The following is a 14,073-nucleotide window of genomic DNA, read 5'->3' on the forward strand; positions in this document are numbered from 1 at the left end:
TCTCTCTCTCTCTCTCTCTCTCTCTCTCTCTCTCTCTCTCTCTCTCTCTCCTCCTCCCACAATCGAATACCACTTCTACCCCCAGTTAATGACTTCGAAGATGGAAATAACAGTTACTCTTATTAATGTCACTGATTTCATTGATATGGTACTCCTGTTTTTTAACAGGAACTGCCCAGTTTTTGCCTGGCAGCCCAGCACAGTTTCACGACGTTATACTTATATGGTTTATTGCTTTAATAAGTAAGTAACAGAAAGTCTGGTATATTCTAAGTATCATCTCTCTTGTGTTAGTGCTGGACATGAAACTGTCGCAACCCATTTTGATATTTCAGGGTCGGACCTTCAAGATATCGGTGCCCTTCATTATTTCAGGGTCGGGTCCTGTGTGTACCGGGGTCTGACTGCGAAGGGGAAACCTGATGTTGATTCTTCGCTCTGTTGTAGGATGTTGTATTTATACATCATACAGGACGCTGTATTGCCGAGTCTCATGTATTCTCCCAGTACATGACGGAAGATATATTTCTTTCTTTTTCCAGCCCACTGGATGGAAGCCTCTGTCGAAAGAAAGAAAGAAAGAAAGAAAGAAGGAAAGAAAGAGAGATACGAAATTTCTTTTTGGGTTGGAAGAAAATGCTATAAACCTCGTCATGAATGCACGCTCGGTGGGTGGATGGGATCTGTAAGGACGAGAAGCCCCGTCGGAGCTGTGGAGGGAGCGACCATCACTTGCAGTCTTGGGCTTATTGCGGACAACGGGGACATGACCTTGGAGTCCCGGGGGGGGGGGGGGGGTCGTGCGTCAGGGGTTAGGGTGAGGGGGGGGGGGTCGTGTCGGTCCCCGGGGAGTGAGGTGGTGCCTCATGACCTGGGGGGGGGTGAGGGAGGGGGTCGTCCGTCGTTGTGCATGAGATCATGCGTGGATATATAGACCAGCGACTCCGAAACGCATGCTCTGGATGCACTGATGCCAGAAGTGACGTGATTGGCCGTAATTGGGAATAAAATAGGGGTGTTTGCGTAATAGGTAAAGGGAGAAAAAAAAAAATAGGTTGAGGAAATCGATTGATTCTGCTGGAATCGGTGTGTTGCGAATGTGGAGGGGGGCTGGAGGGCGGTATGGGGGGGAAGCCACTTGTGGATCATGCATCATGACGGGTGCGCGTGGTCGGTCACCCACCGTCCCTGGACGAAGGTTGGCCCGGCTGAATAGGGTAAATAGGTTTGTGGAGTTTGAAAAAAATGGGCTAGTGTGTAGTTCTCTAGTTCGGGTGCGACGGAGTGTGCAGCAGCAGCAGCAGCAGCAGCAGTGGACGAGAGAGAGAGAGAGAGAGAGAGAGAGGAGAGAGAGAGAGTAGGAGGGAGGAAGAGAGAGAGAGAGAGAGTGTGTGTCTGTGTCTGTGAGTGTGTGTGTGCGAGTGGGAGGGAGAGGGAAGGTGTGGTCCAAGAGGGAATTGGAGTTAATTTAAGAAATGCTGTGAGACAAGCGACGCTCAGCATCTGTACGTGCGCGCGCGCTCAGACACACACACACACACACACACACACACACACACACACACACACACACACACACACACACACACTCTCTCGCCCGGGCTCATGTATACATGAGCAAGTGTATGTTTTTTGTATGTGTTTATTCGTTGAGGCCTGAACAGAATTCATTAAAAGAAAGTTACAGAAAGAAAAATATTCCTTGGGCACACCCTTCATCACGGTCGTACGACCCTGGAGCTTCACGATGCAACCATGGGTACAACGGTATTATAACCTTTGACTTTTTTTAAAGGTTATCCCTAAAGGCAGGTCGTCGTACCTAAGATGGTCGTGCTCTAGGGTCGTACAGTCGTGCTCACGAGGTTACAGGGCAAAAGGAAGTGGGGGAAAGTGAAGATATATATATATATATATATATATATATATATATATATATATATATATATATATATATATATATATATATATATATATGTATATATAAATATATATATATATATATATATATATATATATATATATATATATATATATATATATATATATATATATATATATAAGGAGGGTCGTTCGGGGGAGATGAATTGAGGAAACACGGGAAACATTGACGTGTGTGTATATATATATATATATATATATATATATATATATATATATATATATATATATATATATATGGGAGAGGATATGAATAAAGATAGAGAGAGAGAGAGAGAGAGAGAGAGAGAGAGAGAGAGAGTATCATGGACGACATGATGAAGGAGGGGAGAGAGACAGTGTATGTGTGATGAAGATAACGGAGAAAATGGGATGGTGGAGGAGGTGGAAGAGAACGATTGGGTGGAAGGCCCGCCAGCGACTGTAGAGGGAGAGAGAGAGAGAGGGAGGGAATGTATGGAGTGTGTGTTTGCGAATATAACACAAGATGAATATCGAAGATAACGCGAGGAAAAAAACAGATAACGTAAGATGAAAAAAAAAAAGATAAAGGAATGAAAAAATGAATCCAAGAGAAACTGAAATTTAGGGGAAAAAAGTATACTGGTGCTTTTACAAATGGCTAAAGTTATACTTTATATTTTTTTTTCTGGAGGAGAGTGTGTGTGCGTGTGTGTGGGTTGATTATAAAAGTTTTGGCATGTTATAGATAATGTTTTATTAAAACGGTCAGATGAAAAATGTAAGAAAGCATATGAAAGCAGAAGATGTGGCCAAGCATTTTGTTGATATGTGGGACCTGGACCCAAACACCGTTAGCGTAGCACCTATTGCTCAGCACACAGCACCATTATCACAATACTCCACGCCCGTAACGGAGGGGTCTCCTCCCATCTCCCCTCTCATCTCCTCCCATCCCCTGAGCACTAGCAACGGCATTAACATAGCCTGTGCAACACAGGGTCTCCAGCCGGCCGGCGCAGGGGGGGGAATTTGGGAGAGGGGGAGCAAATAAAACCGAGATAACGACCCAAGTTCCCCGTGGGTCGTGCTGGTGCGACGTGGAATATTGCGTAGTGCGACGACCCATCCTCCTAAGACGACCCTCCCTCCGACATCGCCACCTCCACCATTACCGATACGACTGACCCTCCCTCCGACATCGCCACCTCCACCATTACCGATACGACCCCCTACCTACCTACCACCCCACAACCACTACCCCCTTTCCACCCACTTATCGCCATAATCCATCACCACTCTTACCACCACCACCCCTTCCCCCCTTCTTCACCATCACCTCCATCGTGAACCACCACCTCCCCCCACCTCATCCATCCACCTCCACCCAGACCCCCTGTCTCCGCCATCACGTCCACCGTGATCCACCCTCCCCCCCCCCCCCACCGTCCTCGCTGCCGCGAACAACAGGAGCTCCCTCAACACTGGCTTCCCCATCAACACCAGCATCACAGCGGCAACACGGCTGGCGAAAACAGCAGGACTAGCAAAAACAGCAAGAAACCCCCCCCCTCCCCCCTCTCTCCCTCCACGACGGCAACGACAACATTCTCCACAACGACAACAACAACAGCTTGATCTACAACAGCAGCATTAACCCAGACAGCAGCGAGAATGAATAACAGAATAAATAACCACAGGATAACAAGACGGGGCGGAGAGAGGGAGAGGGAGAGAGAGAGAGAGAGAGCCAACCCTCCCCATGCAGTGACGTCACGCTGCTCGGGACTCCCGGATGCAAGCGCCATGTTGGACGCACGGAATCAAAACAAACCAGCGGGCGAGCCAGGCACGTGGACCGGAACACGTACGCCAGCCATTACAACGAACACATAGGAGAAAATATGTACCGTCCTAGAAACACCAAGCAAAGATCAGTGTCGTGGGCAACGAACAGCACGCAAAAGAAGAGCAAGGGGGTCTTAATGCGAGTGTAGTAACTGGCACGTGCCTGGTGTGTGACATACACACACACACACACACACGTACATATTTGGTCCTCTTAGTCAGCGCTTCAACCCGTGTTCCACAGTGCTGACCAGAAGACCAACGAGACTTCAGAGATTTTAGGACAAGATTGACTGCTGTGCGGTATGCTGCTTGAGAGAGGTGGTGAAGTTAACAGCTCCGGACGTATGCTTGTAGCTCCTCCCCCCGTCAGCCCTTTACGTCGTGAGGTCTGACGTATTCCCCATGCGGCGTCTCCCGCTCCTGTTTGTTCGCGAGGGGTCGTTCGTATCGCTGTGCTCTAAGGCTGGTTCAACGTCAGAGACTCGGAAGAACTATGTGTGTGTTGTTGACCAGCTAACCCAGAACGTATCGAACCTCCCTGGCAGGTCTCCATTTCCTGCCACCTCTCTCTCTCTCTCTCTCTCTCTCTCTCTCTCTCTCTCTCTCTCTCTGAGTTCCTGGAACGCTCCTTGTCTAAAGCAACAAACATTATTTCTACCAGAATGCGCCATGTACATGGGCGGTATGTATCTGTCTTGGGGGGGGAAAAATGAATAAATCTACGGCATGAACGTATGCAGACGCTCGCGAAGCTAGAGAGACATCTGGTGACTGATGAATGTACTACTCCACCCTGCGTCGCCATGAGCTGTATGTGAGGCGTATGACCAAGGGGGTTTGTTCTCTTACGTGACACTTCTCCATGATGTTCTTCATGAACTACAACAGTTGTAAATATGGCCTAATATTTGTTGTAAGTATGGCCCATTATTTACAGCTGTCATTGAATTTAATTTGATATTCTTTTTTATTGTAGCAAGACTTGGGCGAGCAAGTATGGATGACGTCATGGCCTTATGACGTCTGACTCTTAAGGGTCGTTCAAAGGCCAGGCTTTAACAGCCAGTGGCAGTACCGCTGTGCTGACGTTAGGTCGTACCAATCGAGCTCATAGGTCGTTCTGAAGGGTTCGTACCACTGTTGCTCGAGGGGTTGCATTTAGCCCAAATTACGCGTTTGTCGTTTTTGTAAAAGACGCCATTCAACAGCTAGAGCAGAGCAGCAGTATTGCCATCTAGTGGGCCATGACTTAAACAACTCTCGCAAGAGGGTTCTTAACCCCCCTCCCCCCTCCCCGTTCTTCCCCCTCGACTCTGGGGCCAGACACATGTATTCAAATTCAGCTTTGCTTTTTTTGTGTGTGTGTTTGAATTGCTTTCACTGCTGGCCATTTATGCAAATGTCCTTTTCCTCTTGTCATGACCGGTTCCCCCCCCCCCCACACACGCACACACCGTTATTAAGGTGGTAGATGGTGGTGCTAGATGGTTAGGGTCCTTTAGACCATCGTATCATGGCAGATGGCACTAAATCCTCATACCATCTGACACACACACACACACACCACCTACTCAGCCTCCCCCTGTAATTACCTCCTCAACCCCCCAACCCCACATTTATTATACTAAACAACCTAATCTTCCTAAAGTGACTTTTGTTATTGAAATACCCGTATCTTTCCAGCTATCTTTACCAGTTTAAGATTTTCGTGTTTTCGTGACTAGTCTGCGTCAGTGTGTGTTAAGCAGAGCCTCCCTCGCTCATGTGCAGAACCGAGTCTTGTGTGCTCCGTCTGTGTGTGTGGCTAGGTTGCTGCCTGCCACAGTCTCTCTCTCTCTCTCTCTCTCTCTCTCTCTCTCTCTCTCTCTCTCACCACACGCAATAATCCTGATCTTTACATCTTGGCTCCGCATTACCTGACTTTAACTTTCGTACACTGTGAGAGATACACTCATGATTATCACACGTATGTATGTTTGAGAGATATATATTCTGGCAGAGAGGATGAACGACAGTGGCGCTAACGACTGTATATATATATATATATATATATATATATATATATATATATATATATATATATATATATATATATATATATGTGTGTGTGTGTGTGTGTGTGTGTGTGTATGAGTGTATGTGTGTATGTATGTGTGTGTGTGTTTCATTATTCTCAGTTTCATTCCTATGGTAGCCAAAAAAAGTTATAGTTTTTCTTAATATTTGTTGTATCAGTGAATTTCCAAAAATAAAAAAAAGATGTATTATACCAGTTAAGCATCTGTAATTTCGAATGAGACTGGGAGGCTGGTAATTGGCATTATTTTGTGATTAGGTGTTTTTTTTTTAACGACGCGCCGCGTTTCTTTACATGGTAATTGGTGTACAATGTGATTAACTTCCCCCACCCCCTTCCCAAACCTTCCCCCCTCTCCTCCCCCTCTTTCCCGCCATTTCCTCTGTTTAATGGTTACATATTAACCTTCCTCCTTCCATTCCCCCACCTCCTCTCTCTCTCTCTCTCTCTCTCTCTCTCTCTCTCTCTCTCTCTCTCTCTCTCTCTCTCTCTCTCTCTCTCTCAAATGATTACGTATTACCCTCCTCCCTCTCCCTCCTCCCTCCTCCCTTTGATGATTACGTATGAGGGGTTCCGCGTCGCCTGTATTTTGTATGCCGTCTGCCGACACAAACCGAAGCGCCTGCTTCGTCATAGGCGAATATATATATATGTATATATATATATATATATATATATATATATATATATATATATATATATATATATATATATCTTTCTTTCAAACTTCGCCATTCCCGCATTAGCAAGGTAGCGTTAAGAACAGAGGACTGGGCCTCTGAGGGAATATCCTCACCTGGCCCCCTTCTGTGTTCCTTCTTTTGGAAAATTAAAAAAAAAAAATCAAGAGGGGAGGATTTCCAGCCCCCCCGCTCCCTCCCCTTTTAGTCGCCTTCTACGACACGCAGGGAATACGTGGGAAATATTCTTTCTCTCCTATCCCCAGGGATAATATATATGTATATATATGTATATATATATATATAATATATATATATATATATATATATATATATATATATATATGTGTGTGTGTGTGTGTGTGTGTGTACTCTGTTGTCAGTGTTTGGTGACGGATGTTTGCTGGTATTTTTGTAAATCTCGGGTTCATTGCATACGGCGTCTTTTACAGCAGCATCTGTGTAAATCTTTTACAGCAGCATCTGTGTAAATCTGGGAGTTCGTCGAGTACGGCGTGTTTTACAGTAATACGTGGTACGTAGTGTGCCGGAACTTATGTACGGATAAGCGAGAAGGTTTTGCGTGTCATTACAGTAAACCAGTTTATTATCGGAAACTCACTGGGGTGAACTAGTTTTTAGTTAAACTAGTGTTTCATCCTAAACTAGTTTGTTTTAGTTAAACCTCTGTATGATTGAGAACTTTTAATGATAACCAGTCCCCCCCCTTTACAGATAAACTAATTTGTTATACCAATTTTTTTTTCATTTGCAGTTGAGGCAGTTTATCATAACTTACAGCAATAAACAGTTTATTTTTCACATTCAAACCGTTTCTCCCTCACAATTATCTCAAAAATAAATAAAGAAAATGTAGATGTTTTGTAGTGAATGGGCAGTTTATGATAATCATCTCGACAATAAAACTTTTAAAATGGTCAGATGTCGTTCGTAAATCATGTGGGCAGTTTTTCCCCCCATTCACGCCCGATCGGCAATTTCCTCCCTCCCCAGTCACGCTATATCGCAATTTTTTCTCCCCATTGACGCTATATCGGAAAATTTTTTCTCCCCGTTCACGCTATATCGGCAGATTTTTCTCCCCATTCCGTTCACGCTATGTCGGCAATTCCCCCCCCCCCCCCCCATTCATGCTATATCGGCAAATTTTTCTTCTCATAGATCTATAGCAATATCGGCAGTTGTTTCTCCCCATTCACGCTATATCGGTAGTTTTTCTCCCCCATTCACGCTATATCGGCAAATTTTTACCCCCCCCCCCCCCCCCCCGTTCATGCTCGTTTCTTTTTTTTTTTTTTTCCTGTCCTCTTAACGTATGTGTTCTCTTCCTTCTTCCACAGAATCGGACATTCCGGTGGTTGGCAACGTCTTCAGCTTCGTCTCCACGAAGTATCCGGACGAGTGGTTCTGGAGGATGGTCAAGGTGGGCTCCTCCCCTTCTCCACCCTCTCCCCTCTCTCTCCTCCTCCTCCTCCTCCTCCCCTGTCCCTTGTTACCCCCTGTCCCTCCCTTCTTTCGTCCCTGTCCTTCCTTCCCACCTCTGCTTCCTCCCTCCCGCCACCCCCCCCCCCCTCCCCCAGGGACCAGTCTTAATTTATTGCAGCTTTTAATTAGCTTTTGGTCGTTTGGTTTGTCTAATTAATCGTTTGTCTGCCTCCTTTTTTCCCTTTTTAAAACTGGTCCAATGTGTGTGTGTGTGTGTGTGTGTGTGTGTGTGTGTGTGTGTGTGTACTTGACCCATCCTGCGGGAGACGGAGTCGAAGATGATTTACAGATAGATAGACAGATATAGAGTCAGATAACATAAAGAAGAAAGAACTGATTTAGAGACTCTCTCTCTCTCTCTCTCTCTCTCTCTCTCTCTCTCTCTCTCTCTCTCTCTCTCTCTCTCTCTCTCTCTCCTCCCTCGCTGACCCCCGGTGTCTCGTTCCCTCCCTCCTGCAGGTGATCATGTGGTTGATCGCCATCTCCTGCGGCATGCTGGTCGGGAAGGTCCTCATCCACGGCCTCATCTTCAAGCGAATGCTGCGCCTCAAGATGTTCCGAGATGAGCAGGTGAGTGAGGGGGTGTGTGGGTGTAGTGCAGCGGGTGCAGGGTGTGGGTTGGGTTGGGTGGGTGGGTGGGTCATATAGGGGGGGGGGGGTTGTTAGTAGTTAACGTGGGTAAGTAGTTGAAAAGAGAGGGGAAGAGGGGGGTGTTGATGTGAGAGATAGGTAATGGAAGGGAGTTGATGGAGTGGTATTAGTGGAAGTAGGTTGATGGAGAGGTGGCAGTGGAAGGGTGTTGATGGAGGGGTAGCAGTTGAAAGGGTTGATGGAGGGGTAGCAGTTGAAGGGGTTGATGGAGGGGTGGTAGTGGAAGGGGTTTGGTGGAGGGGTATTAGTGGAAGGAGGTTGATGGAAAGGTGGCAGTGGAAGGAGTTGATGGAGGGGTATCAGTTGAAGGGAGTTGGTGGAGGGGTGGTAGTGGAAGGGGTTTGGTGCAGGAGTGGTAGTGGAAGGGGGTTGGTGGAGGGGTGGTAGTGGAAGGGGGTTGATGGCAGGGTGATGGTGGTGGAAGAGGTGTGGGTGGTTTCCTTGGCATGGTGGATGAAGGGTTTGGTCAGGTGGAGTATGCCGGGCCTCTTAGGCACATTAACAGGAAGAGGGGGGTTTGATGTAGTATAATTAGCTCACGTCTTAATGAACCCCTTCTTTACTGACCTATTTTTTTTTTCTTTATCTCATTAAGTTTCCTTTCATCAGTGGGTTAAAGATATTTCCCCCTTATGCAACAAGCCAGGCCTTTTCTTCCGGTAATTAGCCTATGTAACAAGCCATTTTCTTTCATCACCCTTCCCTTCTCGCTGGTTAATTACCCTCTCAATAACCAGCCATTTTTCCCATAAAATCCTTTTCTTTTTCCTTTTTTTTTTCTATCTCTCCCGATAATTAGTCTTCCTTAAAAGCTCACCCCCTCTTTTTTTTTTTTTTTATCAGCTAGCCAATTTCTACCAATAATTAAGGTCTCATTAACAGATTTCACCACTCCCCCAGACACACACACACACACACACACCCCTCCCCCATGTACATGACAGACCCAAACTCCGCATCTCCCTTCATTAGGGAGAGACACCATGTGATGTGGCTAACAGTCTCTCCGTCTCTCTCTCTCCCTCCCTCCTCCCCGTCTCTCCCTCTCTCTCCCTACGCAGGGGTCTTGGATGACCATGTTCCTAACTGTGATCGTCTCCCTGTATATGTTCTCCTACGTGTACAACCTCATCCTATTCATCGGCCACAGCAAGCACTGTGAGTGGCAGATCGGCTCCGACATGGACGTCACGAACGAGAGGTGAGTCAGGGGGACGTCACGAACGAGAGGTGAGTCAGGGGGACGTCACGAACGAGAGGTTGAGTCTGGGGGGGACGTCACGAACGAGAGGTTGAGTCTGGGGGGACGTCACGAACGAGAGGTTGAGTCTGGGGGGGACGTCACGAACGAGAGATTGAGTCGGGGGGACGTCACGAACGAGAGGTTGAGTCTGGGGGGGACGTCACGAACGAGAGGTGAGTCAGGGGGACGTCACGAACGAGAGGTTGAGTCGGGGGGATGTCACGAACGAGAGGTTGAGTCGGGGGGGACGTCACGAACGAGAGGTGAGTCAGGTGGGAGGGGACAAGGGGGAAGAGTTTAGGGAAGGGGTTTGGCGGAGAGGGAAGGAGGGAGAGTGAGGCCTTAGAAGTGTGTATGGGTGTGTGTGTGTGTGTGTGTCTATGTGGCATGATGGTGACTGAGCCTCATATGTGGCGATATTGTACAATGTCCTTAGATGATGCACAGCTCGACCAGGTCCTCTCACATGTGGCAGACCTGTACATCTGTCATTTGCATGTGGCTCATCTGCAACCCACACACCCACCCACACACACACACACACACACACACACACACACACACACACACACACACACACAGCAAATGTCGCTCCTTCATCAATAAGTCAGGACCACATTAGAGCGTTGTTAAATATTTTATCGGACTCGTGGGTTGGGGGGAAGGAACGCATCGGCAACAGCCGCCATGCTCTCTGGCTTTTGGCGGTGTATGAACTGTAGACCCCCACGTTCGTAAACCGAGTTCGATGTCATGTACCCGTGTTTGTTATGATGCGTTTTGGCAGGAAGGGATTAGGTCAAAGGGCAGGCAAGGGCGCTGGAGGGGTCGCGCTGTCGTTTTCAAGGGGTCAGTTTGAGTTTATCACCCGTCTGATTGTTGTTGAGTTAGGCTGCCCATGAAATTAGGAATGTTCACAACTTTACGTCAGAGTTTGTAATAATCCTCGCTCTAGCACTGTAGGGTAAGCCATATATATATATATATATATATATATATATATATATATATATATATATATATATATATATATATAGCTTGAAGTGTTCAGGCCCAATGTGTGTCGTATATCCGGCTTACGTCACCACATTTCTTTAAGTCATGGTTTTACAATGTTAGACGTATCGTAAGCCCTTCATCCTGCCTGTAGGAAGACCCCCATAGGACGCATATACCAGCCTGTAGCACTTCGTCAGGTAAGAACCGAGACGAGGGATTTAGACGGATATATAAAGATAACTGGATGGCGCTTGGATCCAGCAAATTTGACGGTTGAGACAGAAGACTTTGACAGCTTTAAAAGAGTAACAGTATGGTGTTTGCAGCAAGCAGATTTAACAGTCACCATTACCTGCCATACCACATTCTGGTTCTGGACTGCACAGTCGTTTAAGTAAAAAAAAAAAAAAAAACCCGTGCGTACAGTCATGACGGTGCCTTTCGTCTTCAGTCACAGCCCCAGCCCTCTTCAAGTGGTGCTGTCTCTACGACTGCCCTGGAACAAAAGTCGGAGGAGATAAAAGGTTTCCTCGGGGTCTTGAGGACTGAGGTGTTATCCCCGTCAGTGTGGTGGTGGTAAGATTGTAGGGAGCAAGAGCCTTTGTGCGAGGCTGGACGGAGAGGCTGGGATCTGTCGTGGGCCATAACCTCGAGCTGGAAGGCGAGGTCAGCTCTGCCAGCTGGAAGACTGAGGTCAGCTTGGCCTTCTGGAAGGCGGGGTCAACTTTGCTGGAAGTTTACCCTCAGCTATCCCTGCTGGGGCGTAAGATTAACCCTGCTGGCTGGAAGGTTTAGCTAGCTAGCTCTACTTCCTGGAAGTCTTTACTGGAACTGGAAAGTTGATTCAGATACACACAAAAAGAGAACCTGCGTTCGGTAACTTAAGAGTTGATCACGGAGTTCTTATGAGGGGGAGGAAGTTTTGATGAGGGAACAGCGTTCCACAAATTCAAAGTTGTATTGGATTTCATTTTTTCCTGGATGCCCCGACCGCCTCAGAGTTTCCCATCTTCCAGGAAGATGTGTGGAAGGAAAGAGGCGCGTGTTTTCCACGGCTCGAGACCAGATCTCTCCTTTTTCTTCATTTTTTTTAGATAGAAAATCTGCTTTTCGTTAACTCCCTTCAGCGTTCCAGTACTTCGTGCACAGTAAGAAGAAATATAAAGAACTCGGATGATACGTAGTCACAAAACTCGAGGAGAGGAAAAAGAAGATGCAATGTGTAAATAATGAAGTAGTTTGAAAGCCCTCAATTAGGCTGGGAAACTGAAGTTAAAACATTAATCAGAACTTTGGAAATGAGAAAGTGTTTCTCTCTCTCTCTCTCTCTCTCTCTCTCTCTCTCTCTCTCTCTCTCTCTCTCTCTCTCTCTCTCTCTCTCTCTCTCTCTCTCCTTATCCCGTCCCCTTTTCTCCCTTTTCTTTTTTTCTCTCTTCCTTCCCTTTCCCTCACCCTCTCCCTCCAGTCCTCCGTCCTCCCCTCACCTCCTTTCCTCACGCACTTCTCCTCCCTCCCCTAGCGTTATCACCCTCTGCAGCCTCTCTCCCAGGAAGTTACTGGAGGGGTGGAAGGCCATTAGTTACCCTGAACTTGAGGTGTATAAAAAAAAAAAGGACTGTGCCCTTTACCAGGAGGGAGAAGAGGGACTGGATGGGGCGGATTGGACTGGGGAAGGGCGGGGTTTGGTGCCGCTTTCCTCGGAAGCTAAAAAAGGAGGGCAGGCGGCCCCAGTCTTCGACCTTGAAGGTGGAGGGGTCCCTTAACCCGAGACCCGAGGCAGGAGTCTCCTAACTTCAGACAGAGACAGAGGAACCTCTGCCTTACACAGAAGCAATGGCTTCCCTAGCCTTAGACTCGAGAGAAGAGCCATGGATCTTTTCCTGCAGATCGAGGCACAGACGCAGACGTTGTTTAGGTAAGAGTGGTGGCTAGTCTGCCGCTGAGGTCACCCACTGATGAGTATATCTCGTTGCCGGATTGATGGCGGATCCTCCACTCCACACCCCAGACTACCCGCCGTCAGCAAGCAACTGATTATTACGACTGATGTGAGTCATTCTCTGCTCTTTAAAAGAAATGTAGTCATCCAGGCGGTGGTTCATAGGTGTCCTGGCCAGGCACATTAACTAAGCTGGTGAGGAACCTTCGTTCTCAGCAGGGTTGAAAGACGGTCAACCCAAGGAATGGTACGAAGTACTTCGTCTGCCTCACTCCACTCACCCTTCCAGTTTCCTGGACATTGTTACCAGACTTTTAACTCTCTCAGGGCACTCTCCCCACTTCCCCTGGCCTACAACCTTTTCCCCCTAGATGTTGACAACAGGCCCACATTCCCCCGCTAGATTGCGACTAAGGCTTACACATCCCCTCGATGGAGACAACAGACCCACACACCCCCCCTGCAGATGGTGACTAAGGCTTCCACGTCCCCTAGATGGTGACAACATACACCCACACACCGCCTCTAGATGGTGACAACAGGCCCACACAACCTCTCTAGATGATAACACTAAGGCTTCCATTTCCCGTAGAAGTTGACACCACTTGGTGACGCCAATCATACCGACCTCCCAAACACAGGCCTGCGGATCACTCTGCAACCCGAGACTTCGACGGTCATCACCCCACGCTAACCCCTCCGGGCCGGGTGCCTTATCCCCAGACCGACGGGGTCCTCATCGTGCTCGACGTCCGCTGTTAATGGCTCACTGTTGGCACTGACCGCCGGGGGGCGCCTGACTGATTGTTGATGGTGGTTTGACGTGGCCCTGAAGTGACGTGGGGGGGCCCTCCCATTCCCGAAACCCAGCTGGGCTAGACCAGCGGAGGTTGACGTGTCTGCGACGTGGAGGGCGCAAGCCAGCCGGACTGAGTCAGTTGATGAGTCAGTATTAACAGAAGCTCCTCCGAGTCCTCTCGTCCAGCCTCGTGCCAGACCATCTTTGCGACTCACGACGAGAGATCGAGGCCATCATGCACGACCTTGCCTCTCCAGGGTTGGGTTCGAGGCGTAAAATAACGGGTCCCTCGAAGCTTAGTTTGAGGGACGTGTTTGGGGAGGTTCTGTCTTGTGTGGTAGTAGCAGTAGACGTGGTTTGTCAGGTTTCCCCCCGTCTCTGTGCTTCAAGGTGACAGTGGGAAAGTATGTATCCAACGCCTTTGAC

At 47.8% G+C, this 14,073-nt stretch overlaps 1 protein-coding gene across 2 annotated transcripts in view; it reads left to right on the plus strand.

Annotated features, from left to right (window-relative positions):
• Positions 1–14,073, plus strand: part of LOC139763829 (transmembrane protein 117-like) — a 131,136-nt gene that overhangs the window by 61,959 nt on the left and 55,104 nt on the right. For both annotated transcript variants that reach the window (XM_071690146.1, XM_071690147.1), the window contains exons 2-4: positions 7,872–7,954; positions 8,476–8,586; positions 9,729–9,868. In XM_071690146.1, coding sequence (XP_071546247.1) covers positions 7,872–7,954; positions 8,476–8,586; positions 9,729–9,868 — 334 coding nt within the window. The remainder of the gene's footprint in view (positions 1–7,871; positions 7,955–8,475; positions 8,587–9,728; positions 9,869–14,073) is intronic.

This window comes from Panulirus ornatus, chromosome 48 (genome assembly GCF_036320965.1).
Source record: "Panulirus ornatus isolate Po-2019 chromosome 48, ASM3632096v1, whole genome shotgun sequence".
Lineage (NCBI taxonomy): Eukaryota > Metazoa > Arthropoda > Malacostraca > Decapoda > Palinuridae > Panulirus > Panulirus ornatus.